Source organism: Tursiops truncatus, chromosome 11, assembly GCF_011762595.2.
Source record: "Tursiops truncatus isolate mTurTru1 chromosome 11, mTurTru1.mat.Y, whole genome shotgun sequence".
NCBI lineage: Eukaryota > Metazoa > Chordata > Mammalia > Artiodactyla > Delphinidae > Tursiops > Tursiops truncatus.
This window is the reverse complement of record NC_047044.1, coordinates 47,015,689-47,034,335: the sequence shown is the minus strand read 5'-3', so window position 1 is coordinate 47,034,335 and position 18,647 is coordinate 47,015,689. Positions and strand designations below refer to the sequence as shown.

The following is an 18,647-nucleotide window of genomic DNA, read 5'->3' as shown; positions in this document are numbered from 1 at the left end:
GAAAAATAGCATAATCTTACTCTCCAGCTTCTGCTAAGTCTCAGCATAGCCTACTTAATAATCCTGCTACCTTTCTTGGGTAGCTTCTCAGAGAATAATCCTCAAGTCCTTCATTGTGCAAACTTGGCTTCTATTTTACCAAAGAAATTTAGGATGATAGGTGTTACCTATTTCTGCTTCTCTACTGTGTTCCACCCATCCTTATTTTCTGCTCTCTCTCGTCAGAGGACAAGGCACTCCTTCTGTGGGCAGACTTCTTAATCTGGGCCCCGGAACTCATCTTCTCTAGCCTCCCCGCTCCGTCTTGATCCATCCTGTAGCCGTCTATGTCCTTTGTTTTTTTCCTATATTCTTTAACCTTTACTGACATACTGATTACTAACCTGCATAAATCTATGTCACCTTAAAACAATAAGTAACTCAAGCAACATATTTTCTTTTGAAACCATGTCCAACCATACCCTATCACTTTAGGCTTTCCTTTCCAACTGTGTTCTTGAAAGAGCCTTTTCTATTCTTTGGAGGACTACTTCCTTATCTTCTATTTGCTCACTGCTGAATGGCTTCTGCCTCTACCTAACACTCCACTATGGATAGAACCTTCCTTCTTGACACTTTCTTTTCTTAGTTTGTACTATTCTGATTGTTTCTCTTCTCCTTCACTTGTTTTTCTCTACTCCAGTATTTGCGCATTTGTGTTCCCCAGAATTTTAACTGCAGACTGCTCTTTATACTGTCCTTGATCAGGGTCTTCTGTTTTACAGTTTCAAATACCGTGTGTCCCAATATTTTACCTCTTTCCTCAAACCCATTCTGATGTACTTACCTCTCTATTGCAAGTCTTCCTTTGGGAGTTCTCTGGAATCTCAATTTAACATGTCTAAAACTGAACTAACCACCATCACTTCCTCTCGAAGACCTGAGAAAGTTTTTCCTATTTCAAGTAATGGAACCAGCACCCTTCATCTGCCGCCCTGAAAACTGCCTCTTACTTCCTGTATACCTAGCCAGACACTCAGTGCTGCAGACTTGTCTTCCTAAGTATTTTTAAAATTCATTATTTTCATCTTTATTCCTACTATTGCTGCTCTGGTTTTAAGTCTTTGGCATATTCCATTTTTCAGTAGTCTCTCACTGGCTTCCCTTCCTCTGAGCTAAACTTCCACTTAAAATTACCCTGCAGATGGAGGTATCTAAAATGAATTCCTGACCACCTCACTTTCCTGCTTAAAATACTTCATTGGCTTTTCACCTTGTGTAGGATGAAATTCATTCTCTTTGGAGTGGCATACAAGGATTTTGTGTCACATGGTAGGCTTTTCATTAACTATTTTTGTACTGAACTGAAGCATTCAATGTGAATAGAGCCCCCAGGTAGGTTGTACCACCATTCATATATCCCTGACAAAATCGGAGGTGCTGCCTTAACAGGTCGCCTGTGAAGGTGTCAAGTGGAAGAATGCTTTTTCTACTTCTTTTGAGAAATAGTTGAAAAATATTTACTTGAGGCATTATTTTTTCAGGCAAAAGCCACACTGTAGTAACCATTTAGCTCTTTGTATTCAGTGGTGAGGCTGGATAAGTAATTTCAAGAAGACTTTTTGTTTCTATCAATTATCTGTCTGCTTTAAAATTTTTTTTGAAATATTCTTTTGGCCTCCTCATCTTCTAATTTATTAAACATTTACTAATTTTTAAAAATTAAACATTTATTGAATATCTGCTATGTCAAACAGTATGCTTATTGCCTTAGAAAATTCAGAAGACACAGTTCCTATCTTCTTGGAGATCACAGTGAAGTGGGTGGTGAGACAGGTCAACATTACAGTAGAATGTGATAAGTGCCATGATAGAGTCATGTCCATTTGACTACAGGGACATTGGAAGCAGGCTAGCTTCAAGTTAGTTGGAGTCCCAGATCCCTAGGTTGTTGTTCAGGATGCTTTATGGTTTGTCTCATGCTTGTGTTACAGCCTACCCTGCACTCGAGTCGTACTAGATGCCTCACTTTCTCCTGAATACATTGCCACCTTTCATGACTTTTATCGTTGCACCTAATTTTTTATCTTGTCTCAAGTGCCTATTTCTGTTTTTTGCCTAGCACACTGTTTCTGCTCACCTTTTAAAGTACCAGCTCAAATGGTGCTTCCTGCCCTTCCTAACCCAGAAAGTTAGTTGCTTCTTTCTCTGTGCCCACGGAACTCTTCTTATATTCTGATATGAGGTTTATCATAATGCATTATCTGTTGACATCTCTGTCTTTCCCTTTAGATTCATGGCTCTTCAGAGGTACATCCTGTGACTTAGTCATCTTTATACCATGATACTTAACTGGCATATTAAGACACCAAATATGAATCTTGTTTTTCTTTTATGTAACAAGATTTTATTTATCCTTATGTCATCACACATTTTCCCTATATAAATTTATTTGTTTACGTTTTTAATTGAAGTATAGTTGATTTACAATGTTGTGTTAGTTTGTGGTGTACAGCAAAGTGATTCAGTTATATATGTATATATATATAATTTTTCATATTCTTTTCCATTATGTTTTATTACAAGATATTGAATATAGTTCCCTGTGCTAAACAGCAGAACCTTGTTGTTTATCTATGCTATTTATAGTAGTGTGTATCTGCTAATCCCAAACTCCTAATTTATCCCTCCCCTACCCCTTTTCCCCTTTGGTAACCATAAGTTTGATGCTATGTCTGTGAGTCTGTTTCTGTTTTGTAAATAAGTTCATTTATATCATATTTTAGATTTCACATATAAGTGATACCATGTGGTATTTATCTTTCTTTGTCTGACTTACCTCATTTAGTGTGATAATCTCTAGGTCCATCCATGTTGCTGCAAATGCCATTATTTCATTCTTTTTTATGGCTGAGTAGTATTCCATTGTATATGTATATATACCACATCTTCTTTATCCATTCATCTGTCAGTGGACATTTAGGTTGCTTCCATGTCTTGGCTGTTGTAAATAGAGCTGCTATGAACATTGGGGTACATGTATCTTTTCAAATTAGAGTTTTCTCTGGATATATGCCCAGGAGTGGGATTGCTGGATCTTATGGCAATTCTCTTTTTAGTTTTTTAAGGAACTTCCATACTGTTTTCCATAGCGGCTGCGCCAAGTTATGTTCCCAACAGTGTAATAGGGTCCCCTTTTCTCCACACCCTCTTCAGCATTTATTATTTGTAGGCTTTTTAATGATGGCCATTCTCACCAGTGCAAGGACACCACCAAATATGAGTCTTAATTTAACTTTACTATTTTACTTATCACTTCTTTTGGTTTATACACTAGTATCCTTTTTTATCTGCTTGATCCTTACACCTGCCAGCATTCTTTATCTTCCTTTAGTGCAGTTCGTTCAGCTCACAAGAGACTTAGAGCACCTCCTGTGTGCTAGGTATTGTGTTAGGCACAGGGAATGCAAGAATGAATAAAGTCCATCCCTGCTGGGAAGGAGCTCAAAGTGGAGGGAAGTAGATAGATAGGTAAACAGTCTATCACAGTTTTTACTGAGTAAACAGTGTGAAAGATGCTGTGATACTGGGAAGCTCAGGGTGCTTTGGGGGTACACAAGGAATATAACTTGCCCAGTTGGTGGGAGTCAGAGAAGGCTTCCTGAAGGCACTGTACTCTGAAGTTGAATCTTGAGAAAGGAGCAGCATGGAAGGGTGTGAGAGAACAAGATGCTCTGGGGAAACTGTTTAGTATGCCTGGGTAGGACTCAAAGCAGAGAGGAGGGAAGAGGTTAGACTGTCTTTGTAGACAGAGATCAAATTGTGAAGGACCATGTGTCATACTGATGAGCTTTGCATTTTTTCCTGAAGGTAGTGAAGATCTGCTGAAGAATTTTAGGCAAATTTTAATCAGATTTATGTTTTTAATGTTTAATAGCTTCTTATGCTTCCTTCTTTCCCCCTTTTTTCAAATACTGTCACATCCATTCTCATTCTTTCTCTTGTTTGTAAGTGAAGTTTTGAATTTTTCCTTTGTTCACTTGCAGTATTCTTCAACACTTAATGTCACTGTAACCACTTATCTCTAACCTTCTGTGGGAAGGGATTAGATAGACACACTCTTTCAGTTTTGCCAGTATTCTCTGTGTTAAGTTACAGCTTGAATTTTGAGTTGTCTTTCTCTCTTAATGAACTATTCCAGATTTGTTTTTGTGTCTTATTAACCAATTTTGTCTGTTGGGATATGTAAAGAATACTACAATGCATGGTATGAATCAAAATACTTGCCAAGCCAGAAGTCTAGCATCCTTTTGGAAATTTATTAATAAAGAGGGACTGAAATTCCTAATAAGCCATAAACGGTTAATTCCATGAATGACTTTATTTTAATAGTGTTATGTGTGAGAACTTAAATTGGTTTCTTTTAGATAATTTTAAAATAGGCAGACCTTTGCAAATTAAATTTGAGATTTCTGTGAAGTCTCCCTCACAGAATTCTTCTTCTTGTTGCTGAGTAAAATTCTCCAGCTAGTTGTGTGAAATCTAGCTCTAGCCATTTATTTCCTTAGGCTTAGTTTTCCTCATCAAAATAACACAGGGCTTATGTTTGATGATTTCTAGAGTCTTTTTCTGTTTTTTGACTTTTGTATCTTACATCTAATAATTTTTTGCAAATTATCTTTCATGTAGTGCTCACATGGTCTTCTGAAGAAGCCATGGGTAGCTGTTGTAGCTGTCCAGATAAAGACACTGTCCCAGATAACCATCGGAACAAGTTTAAGGTCAGTAAAAACTGGTTGAGATGTAGCTCTCACTGCCTACCTGGATGCTCTTCTTTTACTTCACTTAATTAACATGTCTTATTATTTCCTCACTTTTGTATTCAGATCCTTTTATTTTCCTTTTTTGTCCATTCTGCCTTTTCTTGTTTTAACAAATGATGACAACATTTCTTACTGACAGTGTGAAATCCTCTTTTCCTTTTCCTTTGGTCTTCCATATCCAGTTAGAGCCACACAATTCTGATAATACTGTCTTTTTTTTTTTAACTTGGAAGACATTTACGTTTATTTTTACCTTTCGACATCACCAATCATGGATATGAGTGCCTAAATCTTGTATCTCCATCAGGAAAACATAGCACTAATGAGTGACTGTTATATCCTCTGAAGAACTCAATCTTTGGTCACAGTGATAAGAGCCCCTGGATTTGGTCCCATCAGCCCTCTTTGAAATGACCTACTGATAATATTGTCTTTAAAATGCCACTTTGTAGGTGCCTCTTCAGTCCTGTCACCAGCTCCCAGTCATTGTTTAATGCTTGGACAATTTCATAACTGAACTCTATCTTCAGTCACCTCTGTGATGCATCCTGCAGTTGACATCAAATTAATCTTCCTCCTTCATCATTCTAAAACTTCAGTGGTATTCTGTTACTTAGATGCTAAGTGCTCTATTCCTTACTCATCCACAGTCATTAATCTCTCATATTGTGACCTCATTCTGCTGTAAATCATAGCCACTGGATCACACAAACCTAGGTATAAGTCACAGCCCTCTTGCTTCATAGCTTTGTTACCTTTGGCAGGTTACATTATCACTAAGTCTTTGTTGATTTGTGTGCAGTGGAGAAAATACTGTTACCTGCAGTTTAGGATCAGTATTAAATGACAAAAACACAAGTAAAGCACTTTGCCCAACCCAGGGGTATAGTGAATTCTCCCTAAGTGTTATCTGTTCTTTATAGTCTCTGGCCATTTTCTGAAACTGAGCAGTGCAAAGCCTTCCCTTACATGAACTCAATGCCAGTCCTGTCCTGATCTCTCTGAAACATACCTTCTTTGTCTCTGCTGTAGCACTGCATCTTCAGGATGTGCCCTCTAACTCCTGACCCACCAGTTCTCCCTCTTAACTTTATTTCCTGTCTAAATTTAATTATACCCAAGGCCCAGCTAAAGTCTCTCCTCTTTTTATGTGAAGGCTTCTCCAACAACCCTCCGCCACAGTTCCTGCATTTCGCAGCCTCTGTTGCACTCATTTGTTAGTTAAGCATTTACAGTTTTGTGGTGTTTTTCGTGTTTGTGTATCTTATCTCCTCAGTGGGAATGTGAGTTCTTTGTGGATATGAACTGGGTATTACACTGCTACATAATCCATGCCCTAAACACACAATTGGTTGTTGAATGAACTAACAAAGGAACCAATAACTGAACCAATAAGCAATAGTACATTTTCCTGACAAATTAGTGAAATATGTGCATAACTGTCAAGTGGGAGCATTAAGTTAGCACTAATTAAACTTTATTTTTTAGGTCATTAATGTGGATGATGATGGGAATGAGTTAGGTTCTGGCATAATGGAACTTACAGACACGGAACTGATTTTATACACTCGCAAACGTGACTCGGTAAAATGGCACTACCTCTGCCTCCGACGCTATGGCTATGATTCGAATCTCTTTTCTTTTGAAAGTGGTCGAAGGTGTCAAACTGGACAAGGTAGGTAGAGCCTTTATTTTTTTTTTTCTCCAAACATTATCATATTTGAAATAGCATTCTATAATTCAGTTATTCTATATGTAATGTTTAATATTTTACTTTTATCCAGAATAAAAAAATTCTCAAATAAGTGGATTATTTAAAAAAGAGACATCGGGCTTCCCTGGTGGCACAATGGTTGAGAGTCCGCCTGCCGATATAGGGGACACAGGTTCGTGCCCCAGTCCGGGAAGATCCCACATGCCGCGGAGCGGCTGGGCCCATGAGCCATGGCCGCTGAGCCTGTGCGTCCGGAGCCTGTGCTCCGCAACGGGAGAGGCCACAGCAGTGAGAGGCCCGCGTACTGCAAAAAAAAAAAAAAAGAAAAAAAAAGAGACATAGTACACTATGTATTCATTTATCAAGCATTTATTAAGCATGTTTTCTATGTCCAGAATTTTGGCTTATATTAAATTTAAGATTTGCAGTAAGTAAATGATTAGTCCCAGTAAATTGCCTCTATGTCTTTACTGTTGTAACTCTGGGAAAAGAACCTAAACTTTGGAGTCAAACAGAACGTACTTTTATTTTTTGCTACCTACTTCTTGAAAGTCCTTGGGCAAGTTGCATGACCTCTGACGCATCAAATTTCTTCTGTATCAGAGGGCAACGGTAATCCAATTATTAAACAAGGTAATGATTGTAAACCACAGAGCAAGGGCCTGTCAAGTGATAAGGAATTCCCTTGGTAATGGTAAGTTGGGCTCCCCCTGCTGTTAAAAAGCAGACTAGAGTAAGTTTGCAAATCTTGTTTTTGTCTTCCTTATTTTGAGCCATCACCCATGGACAAATGAAAATTATTCTGTGAACTTTTGGGTTTATGTTTTGAAACAGGGAATATAATTAATTTATCAGACATTTATATTAAAGCCTTTTCTTGCTATTGGTGCATGGAATGCTTACTTTACAAGTTTGTTCTTCGTGTTCTTGTGTCTTTTTTAAAGATGCAGTGACCATTTTTTTCTTCTGGTTTGTATTTGTAGGAATCTTTGCCTTTAAGTGTGCTCGTGCAGAAGAATTATTTAATATGTTGCAAGAGATTATGCAGAATAATAGTATAAATGTAGTGGAGGAGCCAGTTGTTGAAAGGAATAATCATCAGACAGAATTGGAAGTCCCCAGAACACCTCGAACACCTACAAGTAAGTGTCCATTTTCCTTCTTCTATTATAAACTATAGATTATGGTTTTTTAATCTATAAATTGTTAGGAATTACCATTGGCTAACGTAAGTATAGTGGTTGTGAGTTTTAAAAAACTTAGCTATAATTATAAACATTTTAAATATTTTAAATATGAAAACATTAAATGTTTCATATTATTTAAAATGTGAGTGGAAAGTTAGAGTGGAGGTGGTATGCTGTTTTGCTCTGGTTTCTCATATGTCTTGCCAGAAACACCTTCCTTAAACCTCTCAGTGCTGATTGTATTCTCATTCATTTTTATTCTCTGTGCCCTACCCCTGTATCCTTTCTTAAACCAATAAACAAACAAAAACTCAGCTCCAGGGTTTGCTGCTCAGAACTTACCTAATGGATATCCCCGATACCCCTCATTTGGAGACGCTTCATCCCATCCTTCAAGCAGACATCCTTCTGTGGGAAGTGCACGCCTGCCTTCAGTAGGTGAAGAGTCTACACATCCCTTGCTTGTGGCTGAGGAACAAGTAAGCATGTCCTACTGTCTAACATATTGTGTGGGGTTAGAGTGTTATTGTGCCAACACTTGAAGGTTTTAGTTTGAATTTTAGCTGTCGCTATTTGTTTATGACTTGTAGTGAAGACTCAGAGGAAATAGCATGTATTTTCTGTCATATACCCAAATATATATAGGTGTTGAGGGAAACTTAGCATTACAGTAAGTTTGTGGGTTCACAGGAGAGGTGCATCTATAGATAAAGACGGACATAACCAATGGCCAATTCAGTTACAGTAACCTCCAATGAAAGCTTTTTATGTTACAGTTTTTATAGTTAGTGGACTACTAGCAATAAGGCAGATTTTGTTGTGTTTTAACAGAGCAATTTAATATTCCTGACTATTATATTTTCATTTTAGGAATGAAGTTAGCTGGTTAACATTGTCTATGTATTACTTAGTTATACTTATCTTTTGTCAACAATATGGTTGTTTATCATGAAGAAATTTTTACTGTTTTGAAATCCATTTGGTTGTGTTCTTTACTTGTTAAATGAGTTCTTATTTACTATAATTAAATTTCCCTTAGTTTTGAATTTTATTTTTGAGGTTTTCAAATGTTATGTATAGACTTCTGAACTTTTTTTATATTGTCCCCCCCGCAAAATACCACAAACTTTTCTAAGTAGCATTAATTTCCTGGTATCTATTTTATATCTATGCATTTTACAGAACTCTTATTGAATCTAGTAGGGTCTGTTTCTTTGTATAGTCAGATCATCTATAAATTATGATAAATTTCTCTCTTCCTTTTTAATACTTGTTATTTCCTATTTCTAAATCAGGTTTTAATGCATTGATGAGAATTTTAAAACAACATCAAAGTAATAATCCCCATTTGTTCCTGAGTTTTTATTTTTTCTACAGAATGCTTATCATGTTTCACCATCACATGTATTTTGTTTTGTTTTGTTTTGTTTTTGTGGTACACGGGCCTCTCACTGTTGTGGTCTCTCCCGTTGCGGAGCACAGGCTCCGGACGTGCAGGCTCAGCGGCCATGGCTCATGGGCCCAGCCGCTCCGCAGCATGTGGGATCTTCCCGGACCGGGGCACGAACCCCTGTCCCCTGCATCGGCAGGCGGACTCTCAACCACTGTGCCACCAGGGAAGCCCCATCACATGTATTTTAAAGCAGTTATTCTTTTATCAAGCTAGGAAGACATTTCTACATTTCTCCCACCTCCTCCCAACCTTTTTGTTGGTTAAAAAAACAGGTACAAAAGCTTTGAAGTAAGAATATACTTAGAAAGTTAATAAAATTAATAGATATAGTCAGGCAAATTTTTTTTCTTTTTAAAGCAAGTTTACTGATTCACTTTCTTCTTTTGTTTTAGGTACATACCTATGTCAACACTACAGGTGTACAAGAAGAACGGAAAAACCGTGCAAGTGTGCATGTCCCATTGGAGGCGAGGGTTTCTAATGCTGAAAGCAACACACCAAAAGAAGAACCAAGTAATATTGAGGACAGGGACCCTCAGATTCTTCTTGAACCTGAAGGAGTCAAGTTTGTCTTAGGACCAACCCCAGTTCAAAAGCAATTAATGGAAAAAGAGAAACTGGAACAACTTGGAAGAGATCAAGTCAGTGGAAGTGGTGCGAATAACACGGAATGGGACACTGGCTATGACAGTGATGAACGAAGAGACGCGCCCTCTGTTAACAAACTGGTGTATGAAAATCTAAATGGGCTATCTCTCCCCAGTGCGTCAGGGCTCAGGAGAGGTCGTCTGCCGTCCACCAGTACCTCAGATACCCAGAATATCAACAACTCAGCTCAGAGAAGAACTGCATTGTTAAACTACGAAAATCTACCATCTTTGCCTCCTGTTTGGGAAGCCCGCAAGCTAAGTAGGGATGAAGATGACAATTTAGGACCAAAGACCCCATCTCTAAATGGCTACCATAATAATCTTGATCCAATGCATAACTATGTAAATACAGAGAATGTAACAGTGCCGGCAAGTGCTCACAAAATAGAATATTCAAGGCGTCGGGACTGTACACCGACAGTCTTTAACTTTGATATCAGACGCCCAAGTTTAGAACACAGGCAGCTCAATTACATACAGGTTGACTTGGAAGGTGGCAGTGACTCTGACAACCCTCAGACTCCAAAAACGCCTACCACTCCCCTTCCACAGACCCCTACCAGACGCACAGAGCTGTATGCTGTGATAGACATCGAGAGAACTGCTGCTATGTCAAATCTGCAGAAAGCACTGCCACGAGACGATGGTACATCTAGGAAAACTAGACACAATAGTACTGATCTGCCCATGTGAGCCCAGAAACCATTACATTGTTTGCACCTTTGTGAAGTTTTAAAAAATGAAGATGCAAGTGCTTCATTTTTATTTCTAAACACTAACTCCTTTTATAGACTGATAAAAAATTTTTTTCTGACTATTTCATGTGCTTCTTTAAAGGGAAATTAAAATGTAGAGCAGGTACTCATAAAAGAACACTAATTTCATTCTATACTACTCATTACTGTACAGCAGCATTCCCATTTTCACAGTGCCTATTTAAAATGAGAATTGAAGTGAGTGACATGCTGGTCAATTTTTATTAAGATTCTGGACTCATGCATATCATTCACGTCTAAGTCATGGTTGGCATTTAAAGCATATTATAAAGCCTCTTGATAATGTGCATTGCTAACAGATAACTCTAGGCTTTGAAAGTACTATTTGTAGATTTACTATTCATGGTATGTGACCTCCAGCATGTAACATGAGGAATCCTTTATTTCATTAATTGTAGGCTTTTTGACTTGAGCCAGGACATATGTATGGAAATAGAAGTACCACACCTCCTATGTACCAGTCAGTTCCTTAGCCTTCAGCGTTTCTAGAAAGAGCCCTACGTTCGTGAACATGGTTTGCTGTTGGTGTGTTGAAAGGCAGGAAAGAGACGAGGTTTTCTCTTTACTCATCTCATGGTGTCATTTGAAAGGCATGCCCAGATATCTTAGTCAGAATTACACATAGGCTCAAGAATCAGTCTCAGGTCACTTTATCCAAAAACATTTGAAAATCTGAACCATGATCTCTTGAAAGTTTCTCTCCTACAGATTATTAACAGTAACATTGTTTTCTGGAGGCATTTGTGCCATTAGATTGCCATTTACCTTCAAGTTTTTCCTTTGGTGTTTGGGATGTCTAATTTTGTTGCTTCATGTCTTTTTCAATTTAGGATGTCTGAGTTTGTATATAGTTTTGAAATTGGATTATGTGTTCATTTTTGTTTAGTTTGCATTTTTGTCAAATTGTGGTTTTGAAGGTTCATTTGGAACTTACTGTTATTCTATAACAGGGTTGCCCTTGTCCAGTATTTATTTATATGCCGTTTACTTTTCAAGTTGATAAAAGCATTCTCACAATTTTAAATTTCACTTGTGTTCATAGGTGATCTCTTAAGCAGCTGAGAAGAAAAAAAAAAGGAAGCTACTTTTAACATGCAAATTTCCCTAAAGGTACTGTGTTGTCTCTGTGGGCACTCTCCCAGCACTTTAGCAGTGATCCCCTCAGTCACAGGGCTGCAGCTGTACTTTGCCCACTGTCGTGCTCCTCAGCTCTGCTGTCCTTTCACTCATAGCTGGATCTTGGGTTATCCCTTGATTTTAATAGAATGTTAAAATTGTTGCCAGCATAGCAGGTACAGTGGAAGTCTTATAGCAATGACATTGTGTCATAATTTAGGATTGAAAATGAATTGAAGTTTATATAAACTGATGAGAGTCCATATGTCTAGCTCTTGGAAAATCAAGAAGTTTCCAGTTTCCCAAATCCTAGAGAAGATAAGAGCAGGTAGAGTGGAAAGAAGGTTAGATATCCTTGCAAAATACGTCGCTGTCTCCTCTAAATATGAGGAAATTTGAGATTTTGGTCTGGATCTACCAGATGTAACTAAGGTTAATTTAGCATGAAAAATTTCAGTCATATAGCATCCAATCTGTTCCATAAATGACCTAATTATAGGACAGTGAATGGATTAGCAAAATAATAGGGTGGGACCATTATAAAGAAAATAAATTATTAAAGATGTCTTTATCATTTTTAGTGCCACTGGTTTATGTGCATAGCAGAATCTTCTTTCTTTTCTGTGAATTTGGTGCTTACCAAAGTGTTCACTGTTCTCTAAAAAGAGAGCAGTGGTATAGGTATGCAGTTTCCATTTTAATGTATTGTTCCATTTATGCTTTATTCTGAGTAGATTGCTAATTGTGCCAAATTTATGTGATGATTTTTGTAATGTGGAATAAGAGTTATGATGGAACCAGTGCACATGGTTTTCTCCGAAACAAGCAGTCAAGACAGAACGTTAACCTCCAAACAAAAGGGCTGACCTATTTACTCATTTTGGAGGTTGGATACTTTCTTTTCTTACTTTTCCTCAGCCTTTTCATTTTTCCTTCCAGATTCTGATTAGTTTTTATATTTTTTTAAGCAACTATAATATAACCATTGCAATTTATTCTTTCAATACTGTGTGCTTTAAAAATGAAAATGGGACCAATTTGTCTGCTAAGAATTTGAGTTTTAGGTACTACGAGTATTAGGGAAGATGTATACAACTGGTATTAATTTCTAAATGTCTCTGGAAATCACCTGTGTTCCTATTTAATTAAAAATAACATAGAACACTATTTGTCCTCTGCAGTAGTCTAGTAATGGGCATTAAGCTCTGTCCTGGAAGAATTGTACCAATTACTGGGTGCATTTTAGAATGAGATATTTTATTGGGATATAATTGTGGCCATATGTTTCAGATTTTCTGAGACAGACCTAATTTTAGATATTCTGTTCTGTTGATAGATCATGTGATCCCACTTTTTGGTTTTGGAAATATAGTCATTGATCATATGCTTTTCCCCTAATAGAATCCTGTTTTATCCATATAGATCGTAACAGCTTTTATCCCAGACCAGGGCTGGAAACTGATATGGGTATTACATGTGTTTTTTCTTAGTGTGTTTTATTTCCCAGGTTCATCTTCCTTTCAAAATGAAAATATGGTGCCTTCCCTCCCTCCAGGAAGATTGGCAAATAGTTCCTTTTATTTACTGCTGCTGTGGAGTGATGAGATATGCACTTTACTTTTGAAGACTCAGCAAAAAGCTTTTCACTTCTCAGTATATCCAGAATAGATCACATTTTGGACTTCAGAAAATTTGCCAAGCAGTCTTTGTTTTTACAGATATTAATGTTGACCCCACAGTTCAGTGTTGTGAGTCAAGCTAGTGTTTGTGTATCCCTCCCCCACCAAAAAAAATCCGTGGCGCAAAGTATAAAAATGTACCTCAATAATGTTCTATTAAAAATGGGACAGGGGCCTTATGTTTTCATAATTTCCCAATAATGTGCCACCATATTTTTGCCTCAAGGTAAAGGTCTTAACAAGCTAAAAAATACATCCCATTTCCCCTTGTGCTGTTCCTAACCCATAATGTCCAAGTGTTTTGTGCAATGTGTAGTGTGTGTGTGTATAAATATATATATGTATATTTGTATATACATATATATATATCTATCTATATATATATATATCCTTGAAATAGACATACCATCAGAGACAACATTCAGAAGTAACTGATGTATTGGCATCTGTTTCTAATCTCTGATATGTGAGGTATATGGTACTAAATTACCTTTTCCCTGATGTTTGCCAAATTTGAATAAAGGCATTGGTACAAAATCACAGAATGTATAGGAAATGTTTTTGGCTTGAAAAATTAACAAATATTTTATGACATACCACAATATACTCTGCCCAAACCAGCACCCTATTTTTCCTGTTCTTTACGTCCCTTTTCCCCATCCCTACATCCTCTTTTTTTTCTTTTTTGGTGTAACACAATTCTTTTGTAGCATCATTACAATTGCAGTTCTATGACAATTGGACAATAGCAGCATGGAAACGGACTGGCATTAATAGTACAGTAGTCACCAGTGTGCCACATTTGCATTGGTAAATGCAAAATACACATTTTATAAAGGACAAATTTTGTGTTATGTTTTTATTTTCATTACATTGTATAATATTGTAAGATTATGTATGTCCTAATTTGCATTATAAATGTTTTTTTCCTACGTAAAGGCATAAATATAGCAACTTTGTATAAAGGTAGCTTATTAGATTTTTAATTTTGTCTTTTATAAAAAATTGTCTAACAGTGGGACTAAAAAATTGTCTAACATTGCCAAATTGTAAATGAAATATGAATTTTATCCCCTATAGTTAATTTCGTTTATAAGCATTCCATATTTCTCTAATAAAAGACATAAGTGATACAGTACTATGCATAAATTGTATTTTAATGCTGTTTCATATCAGCATTTTAAATTTTGGTTTGCATTTTTAATATTGGCAAAATTTACCACTGTTGATTAAACCTTGTTGTATATGTAACAACATCTTTTGCCCTCTAGCCCTCCCCACCCTTGTTCTCTATTTCTCCCTGTCAGTGCCAACTTCATACATTTTGTAGCATGGCAATAAAATATAACTTTTACACTGAGGCCAAGTGTGGCTTTTTGGAGGATGTGGACATGGGAGGATTACCCTCTAGTTGTTCTTTGCATATGACTTTTTGCCATATAAGCCATGTTTCCAGGCATGAGGAAGTTATCTCGTATATGATGTGAATGTACTTTTAAGGACAAGTGTGAATGTGCTTTTAAGCTTAATTTTTGTCCTAACAAATAAGAACTAATTTTTTATTTTTGGAAAAGTCAGAGTTCTTGAAGTACAATCAAACCTTTATTAACTGGAGTACTTAAAGAATAAGCTAATAATTGAATTTAGTTCAACAACGGCTAAGCAACACTTTTTAAAAATCCTTATTTATTGTAGAGTATTAATATACCATCCTAAAAATTATATATAAAATATGGTTTAATTTTAGATGATTTAGCTTCTTGCAATGACTTACTGTTGTCATTCTGGCATAAATCCCCATGACGAGGTACTGGTTGATACTGGAAGCTGAGCTGACTATACACTAACCTTAAGCATTAGCGAAAAACTGCTTTGTTGAATAAAATCTGATCGGAGTTCTTATGGTTACTTCCCCCCTTATTGCCTAAAGTAGATTGCAATAAAACCCCAATAAAAGTTTGGTTGGATGCCTATTTAAAGTTTCACTGTATTTATACCTCACACATTTCTTGAAACTTTATAAGAGGTTTTATTCCTTAGTCTCATATCACTGCCTCCATTTTCAAAGTTCAAAGTGAAATGAAATTTTACGTATTTGACAGACTCTCACAGTTTTTATCTTCTTGGTCATTTAAACTAGTAGTACTCAGGGCTGGGACTCCAGACCTGTTTTTCGTCACTGAGTGGCACTGCAAAGCCTATTTCGGTATAGCTCAAGATGGAGATTATTTAAACAGTAAAGGGAATAGACAAGTCCACAAATGATTGGGTGCTTACTGTGTACCAGACACCATGGAACACAGAAATTGGTTAAGATGTGACAGAGACCACATCTTGCAAAACTTAGGTGTGTGTTCTCAGAAATTAAAACCTTTTTTTGGATTATTTCTGTATTTTTCCTTTGAGCTCCGTTGAAGACAGTAACTGTTCACATATTCTTATTTAATGAATGAGCACAAACTAGGTCCTGTGCTAGTAATAAAGATAGTAATTCTTGTTCTCAAAAGAATTTGTAGTTTAGAACAGCCCTTCTAACTGAGGGCAGTGCCCTTCCTCCCCCCAGAGGACTAAGCCCTAAGATATAAATTAGGTATAAGGAATTACCATCTCTGTGATACCTCTAGAATAGTAGTAGCTATATACTTAGGAGAATTGAAAAAAATTATTCCAATGCTGAATATGTGATGTGATAAAGGCACATACAAAGGAAGGGCATCTAACTCAGCCTGAGAATGGAGATTTTCGAGAAGGGCTTACAGGAGGTAATCCCTGAGGTGTTTGATGAGGGCAGGAGGGGAGAGGATATCTTAGGGAGAAGAAATACCATGTGCAAAGGCACAGAGGTGTAGAAAGATCACGATGTTCAGTGGTGGCCAAGGTTCCATATGCCTGGAGCATAGGATGCAAAGGCAGTCTGGGGGGATAGAGAACGGAGAAATGAGAGACATCACATAGGTATAGAATGCGAAGGAGTTTCTGTTTTACTCAAAATGAGGTGAGACAATTTGAAGGGTTTAAACATTGGAGAAATAACATTTTATAAAGATGACTGAAATCAATATGGAGGATAAAATAGAGGACATGGCATTTTAATAAGGCAGGGAGACTAAAATGGAAGCAAAACTGGATAAATGCTTTTTCAAAGGCATTGTTAAAGGAGTGTTTAGGTTATCTGTTGCTGTGCAACAAGCCACCTAAAAACTTGGTGTCTTAAAACAAATCATTTTGTTATTTCTCACATTGCTATAGATCACAGTAGGCAGGCTTATGGAACCCACCCCAAATTACAAAACTAATATATGGAAGAGTTGAAATCCAAACCCGCGCAGTCTGGTTCCTGAAGCTGTTTAGCCTCTGGCATACAAGAGTGACACCAAATGACACAGGAAAGGAGGAAAAGTCCAAAACACACGCAATAGAGAAAGGACAGATTGCTGGGAGCTCCCTCATAGGGGGCTCCTCCTGGCTGTCTCTGGCCTCTGCTCCACAGGTGGCAGAGCCTGCCTCCCAGTTCCCATCCAAGAGCCCCTGGCTATGCTTCTCCCCACCGCCACTCCAAAGACCAGCAGGGAGGGGGCGCTGGCTTCTCCATCACCCATAGTCTCAGACTTGCCTGCCAGAGGACATATTTCCACATGTGATTTTGCCTACAATAAAAACATATGTTTTCAATATTGTGCAGGTATCTTAGCGCCTTGTTATTGTGACTTCTCATTACACTGCGATTTGAGATCTGCCGGTTGAGGTACATTTCCTGAAAAAAGAGCAAGTTTTCCCACAAAGAACACAAAACTCTTGGTAGATTTATAATAATTTGTCCAATCTGAACACCCCTTTTCATGATAGACCCTGCAAATAGTGTAAACTGGGGTCAGCAAACTTTGTCCGTAAAGGATCAGATAGTAAATATTTTAGGCTTTATGGGCTATAGAGTCTGTCACAACTACTCAACTCTTCCATTGTATAACTCTGTATTGTATTGCCCAGTATAAAAACGAGATTGCTTGTGTTACAACCAAGCTTCATGGATGTCAAAATATAAATTTCATATAATTTTAATGTATCACAAAAGTTTTTATGTTTTCAATCACTTAAAAATATAAAAATCACTCTTAACTCTCCGGCCATACAAAATCAGGTGGCAGGTTGGATTTGGCGCCTCATGGTTTGTCAATCCCTGGTGTAAACTAACCCTCTTAGCATATATCTGAAGGGTAGAACAATTAAAAATTGAAAATATCAGGACTTCCCTGGTGGTCCAGTGGCTAGGACTCTGCCCTCCCAATGCAGGGGGCCCAGGTTTGATCCCTGGTCAGGGAACTAGATCCCACATGCCGCAACTAAGAGTTCGCATGCTCCAACTAAAGATCCCACATGTGGCAACGAAGATCCCGCATGCTGCAACTAAGACCAGGCGCAGACAAATAAATATATTTTTTTTAAATTGAAAACACCCACCAATGTTAACAATTGCCACAATCCAAGAGCTTGCTAAGAGATCAGTTACTCAAAGGGAGAAAAAGGTATCAGATGCAAAGCTAAACATTTTTTTTAAGTACAAAAATTTTGCTTTAAATGTCCTAGGGGTCAACTTAGAGAAAGTAGAAACTGTTCTTAACAAACGGAAATATTTGGGATTGATTTTGCTCTTTACAAAGACATTATGTAAGAGGATATTAGTCATCTCTACAACTGTGTGTTGGGGGGAGGGGAGAATGAGTGAAATGCAAAACCTCCTGAAAGTGAGCAAGCCGGACAAAGTAAAAGTCTCCATCAGAGCTCACAAAGACCTTGTCCTGGACAGCCCAATTGAGAACAGCGTTTTACAATCCAGTAAAAGAAATATGTCTTCCTCCATCTTAATAAATAATGTTTAAAATTAAAATAGCAATAAAATATTATTTAGGAATATAATGGTAAATGTTTAAAAAGCTCAAAAAGTTGAGAGTGGTTGCTTCTGAGGAGAGGAATTAATGTGGTTGGTGAATTATGTTTTCCATTATTAGTGTTATTGAGCCCAAGCTCGCGCTGCTTGCTGCACAACAGGCCAATAAATCTGGGGGAGAGTTGTTGGGGCAGGAAATAATGACTTTAATCGCAAAGCTAGCGGACCTTGAAAGGGGTGGGCGTGGGGGGGGGGTCCCCCTGCGACGTCAACCAATGGCTGAGCGGGACTGCTACCAGTGGCTCTCTAACAGCCACGTGCCTGCCCCACCTCTATTACATTAGTATACAACACTTTAAACTCTGTACATGTAGTACTTTAAAGC

General features: G+C 37.5%; 1 protein-coding gene and 1 non-coding gene across 9 annotated transcripts in view; one reads left to right on the top strand and one right to left on the bottom strand.

Moving 5' to 3' along the window:
• FRS2 (fibroblast growth factor receptor substrate 2) overlaps window positions 1-14,738 on the top strand; it is a 78,504-nt gene extending 63,766 nt beyond the window's left edge. For all 8 annotated transcript variants that reach the window (XM_019952430.3, XM_019952428.3, XM_019952433.3 and 5 more), the window contains 5 exons: window positions 4,669-4,760; window positions 6,291-6,477; window positions 7,500-7,658; window positions 8,019-8,182; window positions 9,549-14,738. In XM_019952430.3, the coding sequence (XP_019807989.1) occupies window positions 4,695-4,760; window positions 6,291-6,477; window positions 7,500-7,658; window positions 8,019-8,182; window positions 9,549-10,499 (1,527 nt within the window). In that variant the 5' untranslated portion in view covers window positions 4,669-4,694 and the 3' untranslated portion in view covers window positions 10,500-14,738. The remainder of the gene's footprint in view (window positions 1-4,668; window positions 4,761-6,290; window positions 6,478-7,499; window positions 7,659-8,018; window positions 8,183-9,548) is intronic.
• LOC117314357 (small nucleolar RNA SNORA25) lies at window positions 5,093-5,219 on the bottom strand. The gene has a single exon (XR_004529104.1). It is a non-coding gene; the product is annotated as a small nucleolar RNA SNORA25 (small nucleolar RNA).
• Window positions 14,739-18,647: the final 3,909 nt, after the last annotated feature.